The sequence below is a fragment of the Gorilla gorilla genome, chromosome 5, assembly GCF_029281585.2.
Source record: "Gorilla gorilla gorilla isolate KB3781 chromosome 5, NHGRI_mGorGor1-v2.1_pri, whole genome shotgun sequence".
Taxonomy (NCBI): domain Eukaryota; kingdom Metazoa; phylum Chordata; class Mammalia; order Primates; family Hominidae; genus Gorilla; species Gorilla gorilla.
The window spans coordinates 59,014,757-59,025,202 of record NC_073229.2 but is presented as its reverse complement, the minus strand read 5'-3'; the positions used below and the strand labels follow the sequence as shown (position 1 = coordinate 59,025,202).

The window sequence follows — 10,446 nt, the reverse complement described above, 5'->3', positions numbered from 1 at the left end:
GTCCTCCTGGTCTTTTTCCTCTCAGGACAGAGACAGAGGCAGAGCCCTGGGATGGGACTCCCAGAAAGCCTCTGTCTCTTTCTAAGGTCTGTGTCTGCAGGAAGGCAGAGATTGCAAGGAAACACATGTTTAAATTGTTCCCAGCTGTCATTTTTCCTGCCTCTGTGACCTGGCTGCTTCTTCCTAGCCATCTTTCTAGGAACAGAATCTGGCCTCAGCTCCGTTGCCCCCAGGCTAAATCCAGGCCCCCTCACCTGTGGCACCTGCAGATCAGGAGCACAAACAGGACTCACAACATCAGGCCCTTGGCCAGGAGGAGTCCACATAGCACCAAGACCAGGAATCTGGGGCCACCTGAGCCGAGGCAGGCAGGGGCTCTTGATTTCCTGCAGGGAAGAAGGAGAAAGGAGGATGGACTTGGGCCAGGATGTCACCACCTCCTGCGGTGTCCCTAAGCCAGGCAGGCCCCTTGTAGCTGGAGGTGTTTGTGTAAGGGCCCACCCTGAACGATGACACAGGGGTGTGGGGCAGGAGCCACAGAGGTCTCTGGGACTGAGAGGGGACCTAGTCAGAAGGAACCTCAAAGTCTTGAACGGAGGAAAAAGCTGGCCAGGGGAAGAACAAGGGATTGGAGTTCAGGGAAGGGGAGGGATAGAGCTGGGGGAGCAGGAATTCTCCCTAACCAGGTCCGGTCGGATGGGACCATCAGGAGCCTCTTAGGAATCAGAGCCCAGTGCATCTTCAAGACCAGCCAAGATATCACATCTGAGGAAATGAGGCCTAGAGACTGCACAGGACCTGACCAGACCCTTAGGAGCAGTGACAGCACAGACCTAGTCCTCCTGTCTGTTGGTCCCAGGGGTCCTCCCTCATCCCCTCTGTGTAGCCCCCACTCCTGGCCTGCCTAGCTCTGATCTAGGACTACCCTGTCCCACAAATCTCTTGTGGCCTTGGTAACTTTCTGCCTCAGTATTACGTAATATATGATAAAGTCAGTGAGCTCTTTTTATTTTCACTTTTTCATGGTTGACTTAGCTACTCATGTATCTTCCTTTTTCATATAATTTTAGAGTAAATTTTTCAAGTTCTTTACAAAAGTAAACAAGTTGTGTTTGGGATTACATTTAAAGACTTTTTAATTTGGGAGAAATTGACATATTTACAATGTTATTGCCTCTTCCAAAGTCACGGATTGTTTCTATTTATTCAGATCACCTGTCATTTTTTAGCATTTTATACTTTTCTCCAAACAGGTCTTGGTTAAATTAATTCTTTCTAGAAACTTTATAGACTTTGTGACTGTAATGAAAATGATCTTATTTTTCTAAATGATTATTCCTCATAGAAATCTATTTGTAATATACGTCAGTTGATTTTGTATCTGGCAGCCTTGCTAAACTCTCTTGTGAGATCTAATAGTTTGTTGTTTCTCATTCTTTTTTCTGGGTAGATGATCCCATCAATTGCAAGTCATGACAGTTTTTCCTCTTCTTGTCTAATCTTCTTTCATGTAACCTGTTTTCCTTTCCTTCAAGCATTGATCAGAATCTCTAATATTTTGGAAGACATTTATGGTAGCTATGAAAATCCTTAATTTGAGTTTATACCTCCAATAAGTAATCTTTATGGTAATCATTGGTGTACAATCTTTACCAAGTTATCTGTTCTTACTTCCATTTTATTAAGAGCTTTTTCAGATAACATAAATGTGCTCAAGGTTCCCAAATGCTTTTTGTGCAGCAGTTGACTTTTTTCCTGTAGTTTATGAATTTGGTTTACTTATATTAATAGATTTTCTAAAGTTGAACAATCCTTTTTGTTTTGTGATAAAACTCTCCTCGAATATAATCAGTCTTCTTTTCAATGCACTCTTGAATTCAGTTAGCTAATGGTAATTAGGGAATGGACCCCATGTGCATCAGAGAAATGAACCTATAATTTAATTTTTTTGTATCTCCTTTAATTAGTTCTGAGATTTTGATGACACTAACCTGTTCAAATGACCTGGGCTGTTTTTGCTTCTTTTCTATTTTCTGCAACATCTAGTATGAAATATAAATCATGAAATGTAAATGTTTCTTTAAAAATTGGGTTACCTGAAAACCATGTGAGTCTTGAATTTTCTGTGAGGATGGGTCTTATCAACTGTTTCAGTTTTCCTATTTATTAATCTATTGAAATCTGTTTCTTCTTGTGTTAATCTTAGCAGTTCATATTGTTAGGAAATTGTGTGCTTCTAGGATTTAAAACAACAAGATTTTATTCAGGATTTATTTATTTTAAAATCTCTGTAGAATCAGTGTGTGGTTATTTTCTTCTTTTTCTTTGATTTGTTGTTTATTTATTATCTTCTTTTATCTTCTTTTGTCTTGACAAGAACATGTCTATCTTAGCAAACTTTTAAAGAATGAATTATGAATTTCTTTGATCTCCTTTTTCAATCATTCAATTATATGATTCTTTGGGTTTGCTCTGATGCTCGCGTTCCAACTTCTTGAGATGCTTCCTTAGCTCATTAATTTGAAATCTTTCATGTTTTCCAACAAATATATTCAAAGGTACTAATTACTCCTTAATATTTTATGCCTCATACTTTTTGATATATAGTGGTCATATTATCAAAATATATTTTATTGCATACTTAAACATTCATATATGAATGTATTAGTAAATAGTTTGAAAAGTGCTATTTTATTTCTCTTATGCATTCCTAATGTCATTGCATTAGGTTTGGAGAATATATTCTGTGTTGTACTGATTCTTTAGAATTTCTTCACGCTTCTTATGTGTCCTCATACAAGATGTCCTTTTGTAAATACATTCCACGTATTTGAAAGAATGTATACTATCTGTTTTTATTACATAGAGGATTATAAACATATATATGTGTACTTATACACTATTTATATTTATGAATACTGTATTTTATAAAACATACATAATATACATGTTTTATATTTATATAGTTTAGAACTATATTTATATAGTTTAGAACATTTTTCAATCTGTAACTACATATTTTATATATTTGAAAATATTATATATTTAAAAGCATAGTTTATATGTATCCTATATTATTATAAATATCTAATAAAATATGTAACATTGATAAATATGTGATGGCATTATACTGGAATTTATTAGTTATTTGGCTTAAAACTTAAACCCCTCTATTTAGTTTTGTCTCATTGGTCTTTGATCCTCTGAGAGGTATGTGAACCTCCAACTACAATGGCTAATAATTTACTTCTCCTTGCATTTCTGATAGTGTTGCTTGATATATTTCATGGCCAAAATTTAAGCAGATATACGTTTATGATGGGTCTATTTTCATATTCAAGTGCATCTTTCATCAGTATATATTACATATCTTTGTCTTTTTTATAAATAAATGTTATAGACATAGTATTTTACCTTAAATTCTATTTTGTTCAATATTAAGAGTGCCAGAAGAGTTTATTTTGTTTCCTAATAGTCAAATATATTTTTCTAACTTTTAACCTTTTAAAATCTTTTTGTATGTTTATCTCTTATAGATAGTATAACATTGCACTTTTTAAAACTCAGAGTGTCCCTGTGCTTATTTTGTGAGTTTAATCCACTTAAATTTATTGGAATTGCATTTATTTTAGGACTTGATTCTACCTTTTTATTTCATTTTTTCCATTTATTGTGCTTTATTTTTTAAAAATTCGATTCCGACTTTCCTTTGGCTAGAGTTTTATTTTGCTGGATGAAAGGGTATACATTCTCTTGACTTAACCTGAAGACTCTTATCTACATTGATTTAGTACAATTGCTACATTGAGCTTATCAATATCTACATATTGCCTCTCATGAGACAAGTACCCAACCATTCTTTCACGGGCTTCTGGTCTCTCCTTCTCACTCCATGTTGATGTTGTCTAGAACAGGGGTCCCCAACCCCTGAGTCACAGACCAGTACCAGTTCCTGGCCTGTTAGGAATCTGACTGCACAGCAGGAGGGGAGTGGCTGGTGAGCAAGGGAAGCTTCATAGTATTTACAGCCACTCCCCATCGCACCCATCACTGCCTGAGCTTCGCCTCCTGTTAGATCAGTGGTGGCTTTAGATTCTCGTAGTAGCATAAACCCTATTATGAACAGGGCATGCAAGGGTTCTAGGTTGCACGTTCCTTAGGAAAATCAAATGCCTGATCATCTGCCACTGTCTCCCATCACCCCCAGATAAGACTGTCTAGTTGCAGGAAAACAAGCTCAGAGCTCCCACAGACTCTACGTTATGGTGAGTTGTATAATTATTTCATTATATATTAAAATGTAATAATAATATAAATAAATAAATAAAGTGCACAATAAATGTTATGCGCTTGAGTCATCCTGAAACCATCCCCCACCTCCAAGTCCATGGAAAAATTGTTTTCTGCAAAGCCAGTCTCTGGTGCCATAAAGGTTGGGGACTGCTAGTCTAGAATGTTATTTTTCAATGACCATGAATGCATTTTCTCTTGTTCTTCATTTTGCTCTTAGCTGCCATTTCTATAAATCAAAAAAGATAAAAACAAACTTTCCCAAGATGCTGGGCACACTTACTCCCTCACTTCTAGCAGCGTCTCCAGGGTTTACTTTTCATCCTAGCTGAGTCCTTCCTCCAGGAGTGTTTTCAGTGGGGATGTTTGCATGTGGCAAGCCTTCTGAGGCCTTGAGAATCCAGAGGTTTTATGATTTCACACTGGAGTGACAATTTGGCTGAATACAAAACACTGGATACAAAGTTTTTCTTTAGTACTTTAGAAATATTACTTAATTGTCTTCTTTTCTCTAGTGTTCCTCTTAAGAAGTCTAATTCTTATCACTTTGTAGGTGATCTGAAAGCGTTCAGACATTTCCCTCTGCTTTTTAAGTTCTTCCCTTTTACATAATGGGTCTAGAGGTATTTGTGTGTGTGTGTTGGCTGTTTTCCCCTATTTGGCAATGTATGAATCTTTTCAATTTGAGGTCTTTTCTCCTATAATTTTGAAAAAATTTCCTGGATTCTTTCTCCAAATATTTCTTTCTTTCATCCTTTATCTCCCACAGGAGTTCTTGATACTCATACATTAGTACATCTACTCTTCTCCTTCGTGTCTCCTAACTTCTCTTTGATTTTTAAATCTCCAGTTCTTTCCAGGACCTTCCATGAGAATTCCTCACTCTTCTTACAGCTCACTGGCCAGCCACAGCCATCCTTCATCACATATATTGTGGTCTATAATATTTTTCACAACTGTGATTAGCATTTGGCTCTTTTTTCCAATGGATCGTCCTCATGATCCACATAGTTGACGTCTCCCCTCACCCCTTTAGCCAGACTGATCATAGGTACCTAGAGTTCCTGGGGAATGGGCAGTTCCCATAGTGCTGCTTCACAGGTTTCTATTGTTGGGTGTGTTTCCATTCTTTTAAGGTAGTGCTTCTACTAACAGCCTAGGTATTTTGGCTTGTGAATTCAGATTCCACTGGGCATATTAGATACGGATCTGGTAATGGGGAAGAACGGAAGACTAAATCCTCTAGCCATTGAGGGTTAAAAATGAGAGGAAAAAGCCCTAAAGCAACAGTCCCCAACCTTTTTGGCACCTGAGAACTGTTTTGTGGAAGACAAATTTTCCACGGACCTGAGAGTCGGGGATGGTTTCAGGATGATTAAAGCACATTCTATTTATTGTGCACTTTATTTCTATTATTATCATGTTGCAATATATATCGAAATAATTATACAACTCAACGTAATGTAGAATCTGTGAGAGCCCTGAACTTGATTTCCTACAACTGGGTGGTCCCATCTGGGAGTGATGGGAGACAGTGACAGATCATTAGCCATTCAATTATCATAAGGAGCGTGCAACCTAGAACCCTTGCATGCACAGTTCACAACAGGGGTCATGCTACTATGAGAATCTAATGCTGCCACTGATTTGACAGGAGGCGGAGCTCAGGCAGTAATGCAAGCTATGGAAAGAGGCTGTAATTCAGATGAACTTCACTGGCTCGCCACTCACTCCCTACTTTATGGCCCAATTTCTAACAGGCTTGGGGACCACTGCCCTAGAGCACAAGACCCCAGGGACCCCCATTAGCTGCCATGCTTGTTCTCTGGTTAGGGTTTCACCTTCAAACTCCCTGAGAGATAGTCTGTTTGTAATCCACTCGTGCTGGAGTTTGCAGGAGAAGAGGGCTACGGAGCAAATGCTCTGGCAGTTGGTTGTCTATTTTCATCAATCGCTCATGGCTTTTGCTGTGCTCCATGGTCCCCTAGAGCACCAGTGACCTAGTCTATTGCAGCTTATTCCTCCAGTGAAGGGGAGGCCGTCATGGCCTCAAAACCCATGACTGCAAGAATAGAAGCAGAATTTAACAGTATGCCTCTCATCTTTCTCTGTCTGACATCTCCAGCCACCATCTGCCCCAGGCTGCAGTGACTCTATTCGTACTCAACCCTCAACACACCAACACGGCCTCCAGTTTCCACATTTTCTGGGTTCCATTTTGTTTCATTGCAGAAATCCATGCTGAACTGTCTTTTCCATGGTTCCTCCACAATTAACAACCTGCATCCTCTTCCCCTTTCCTCTCTACCAAACTTTGAGTCATGGCCTGGGGGCTCCACGGCTGTAACCTATGCCCCAACCCACCAGAGAAGGATCCCTGGGTGCCCTGGACTTGATTCCAAGGTTCAGGAGCTAATCAGGCCCTCCCTTCCCAAGACCTCCCTCCCAGTGTTAAAACTTCTGACCTACCTGGTCTCAGAGCCATTGATGGAGGGATGGCCAGAGGTCCCCTCTGGAGAAGTGATCAGAACTAAGGAGGACACAAAGAAGACAGTGGCTGCCCAGGGCACCAGAATAGAGAATGGGATTGGGTCCCAAAAGTGTGAGAGGAAGGGGAGAGGGGCCACAGGCAGCCCCTAAGGGTCCCTCAGGCTAAGGGTAACTGAGGCCTGAGATCTCCATAACCAGCTGAAGTCAAGTCTGGCACTGTCCTCTCCATGCTGTTGGGAGGGCAGGAGGGCTGGGACACACGTGTGCAAGGTGTTCCATACGGACTTCCCTCTGGGGACACCCTCCCATCATCGTGAGAACACGGCGATCTTCTGATCACATCAGGTAGTGCATGTTTCTCTCCCTAGGAGACAGTGGGCCCTGAAGGTAGCTTCCCAACAGCCCAGGCCCCAAGAGATCAGTCCTCAGAGGCAGGCCTCCCTGGTTTCCCCTTCCCTGAATCTGAGGCTCCCAAGCTGCCTGGTGACCCTTCTAATCTTCCCCCACCGAGGCCTCCAACCTACCTGTGCTTGTTGGGAGCCAGGGGAGGGTCCACATAGGAGACGTGGTTGGGGCTAAAGAGAAAAGACAGCAGACAATGACTCTCCAGGGGCCCAGAAGAGAGTGGGGTCTACCCCATACATGACAGGAGGTAGGGGCCCAGAGCCAGACCCTCAGGATGTCTTAGGCCAGGAGTGGCCTGTGCCTAAGATCTGCATGACAGAGCTGTTGGTGTGTGTGTGTTGGTGTGTGTGTGTTTGTGTGTGTGTGAAAAGAAGAGTTGTGAGTGTGCCTGTGTAAGACAAAGAGAGACGCAGAGTGACAGACAGACTGTGTCTCTGTCCAGGGACCTCTGAGGGTACCTTCCCAACAATTGAGGCCAGGATGTACTGGGTGGAGGAGAGGTGAGAGTCCATGTTTGGGGACAGGATCTTTGCTCCCTTTGGACCAGAGCAGAAGACCTGGCAGGATGGGGGATGATAGAGGCATGAGAAGGGGTGCATGACATTTCCTTCAGGTCCCTGGGGGGTGGCACAGAGGTATTTCCTCAAGAAAAGAGCTCACCTGGAGACACCACCAGGCTGATATTTCTAAGAACAGTGATGATGTTTTCGGAAGCGCTGTAGATTCCACACCAGTAGAATCCCGAGTCGTTCTGTGTCAGCTGAATCATGGTGATGTTGAAGAAGCCAGCATTTGGCTTGTCCCAGATTATGTAATGAGACTTCTGAACTGCTGTCTGGGGCTTGGAGCTGGTGACAAGTAAGGTACACCGACTTGGAGATGTCTGCTGACACCAAGATTTGGGCTGATAGGGTCCTCTCTTGAGTGAGTACTGGCATTGCAGGAGGAGGGTCTGTCCTGGATGTTAGTGAAGTTCTTCAGGCACAGCACCCTTTACCCAGGAACCTGCAGAAAGAAACCCAGGTCAGAGCTCTGAAGGGACCCAACCTCCCCCATCACAGGATGGGGAAGGGGAGAGGGAACTACTTCTGATGCCCACACATGGAAGAGGGCCCCTAAATTCTGTCCTATGGTCACAGAGCCATGCTGCTCCCTGCCCCAGTCATTCTTCATCCCACTCCTTACACCCCATGCACTCTTTCCCTCCATGTCACCTGAGGCCAGGAGCAGCAGCAGCACAGGTGGAAGCAGCAGGTGTGGACCCCCCAGGCCATTCCAGCCCAAATCTGTTTCTGACAGCAGAGGAGAGGAGAAAAAAGGGAGCCCTCTCAGGAGAAGGAGTCAGACGCTGGGTCTGATTCTGTCCCAGGTTCCCAGTGTCTCTCAGATGGTAAAATTGAGGAAGTCAATGTCTTGCTGGGGAAATGGTCGGCCTGGGAGGGCGGGCTCTGCAGACCAGGGGAGGAGGGGCAGCCAGGCCTTGAAAGGGGCCACCAGCTACAGGGTCTGTCTCTGGGCCTGGGCACCTCAGCCCTGCTGTGTTGCTCTGCCGCCTTTCACTGAACTTGTCCCCATGTCTGCTGCTTTATGCCTTCCAGCTGGTCATACTACTCCTCTATTGCTAGGGGCAGCTCTCAGCATGGCCAAGAATAAAGCTGGTGAATAAAGCTGGGGTCATCCCTCCTTCCTTCTCTCTGTGCACTTCCTATAGGTGGTCAGGGCCCTTGGAGGCACGACCAGACCCCTGAGTCCTTCTGGTCTCAGCCATGGTGGGTTGATGATGAGTTTTGACCCTGGGACATTTTGTAGAGGGCAGATTTTAACCCCAGGAATTACAAGATGTTCCCTGGAAATGGTGGGGCCAGGAAAGCAGGGAGGAAAGAGAGTGCTGGTCAGGGAAAGTTGGAGGGGAAGGCAGGTAGGAGTGGATCAGTTATGGTAGCTTGGGATCATCTCAATCAGTGCTTGTTGGATGAATACATGAGTGGATGAAAGAACAATGTGTGTGTAAAATGTACAGAAAAAGAAAATGGCCAAAGTGAGAACTATCTAGCAACAAAATCAAGTGGTACTGGATTACTACCCAATGTATATATTAAATCTCTAGGAGTCCATGCTGATGTAAGTAAATGACTGAATAAAGAACTGGGGGGGAATAGACAAATATCCCATGCATAAGGATTCTGCTGTGTTCAGAATGTTGTTCCCCCATCTCATATATTCAAACTTAATTTCCATGTGATAGCGTTAAGAGGTGGGATCTTGTGGGAAAATCTTAAGTCATGAGGGCGTCACCCTCAAGAATGCAATTAATGCCCTTATACCAGAGATTGCAGGAAGCAGATTTGCGCTGTCTGCCATGTGAGGACAGTGTTCATGCCTTCAGTCAACTGAGGTTACTGCAAGAAAGCGCCACCTTGGAAGCAGAGAGCAGCCCTCAGCAGATACCACATCCACTGACACCTTGATCTTTGACTTCCCAGACTCCAGAACTTTGAGAAAGAGATTTCTATTATTTAGAAAGTCTCCAGTCTAAGGCATCTTCTCATAGCAGCCTGAAGGGACTGAGAGAGATTGCAAACAATTCTTATAGGTATTCTGCCCTCAAGGCAGAAGCATAAATTCCCACTGCTTAAGCGTGGGCTGTGCAGGTGACTTTCCTCCAGAGGATAGCATGGGAAGGAAGAGAAGAGTAACTGTACAGTGGAGAAACCTGACACTTAATGTGGCAGCCAGGCAACCAAAGTGCAGACCCACAGGGATAACTCAGGTTGTTAGAATGTGTCATTGACTTGATATGATGACAGGGCAATTAGCTGTGCAGTCTCCTTCCCCAAAGCCGCTGGCCCCAGGAGAAAAACGTCAAACAAATTCCACATGAGGGACATTCTACAAAATACCTGAGCAGCGTTCCTCAAAACTGTCAAGGCCATCAAAACTAAGAAATAATTCTCAGAAACTGCATGAATAAGAGGAGCCTAAGCAGACATGAAGACTAAAAGCAATGTGGCTTCCTAGGTGGGATCCTGGAGCACAGAAAGTACACGAGGTAAAAGCCAGGGTAATCTGAATGAAGTAAGGACTTCAATTAATAAAATCTACCACAGAAACAGAGTAGAATGGCATTACCAGAGGCTCGGAATCGGACAAACTGGGTAGGTATTGTTGAAGAAACACAATTTAAGTTAGATAGAAAAAATAAGTTCAAGAGATCTATTGCACAGTATGGTGAGTGCAGTTCATAACTATGAATTGTACAAT

At 43.0% G+C, this 10,446-nt stretch overlaps 1 protein-coding gene across 1 annotated transcript; it reads right to left on the bottom strand.

The window, feature by feature from the left end:
• Nucleotides 1-289: 289 nt before the first annotated feature.
• LOC101139066 (trem-like transcript 4 protein) lies at nucleotides 290-8,459 on the bottom strand. Its single transcript, XM_031012250.1, is given in 5 exon segments — nucleotides 290-386; nucleotides 6,760-6,820; nucleotides 7,305-7,355; nucleotides 7,846-8,176; nucleotides 8,400-8,459. Coding segments are annotated over 5 exon segments (600 nt in total).
• Nucleotides 8,460-10,446: the final 1,987 nt, after the last annotated feature.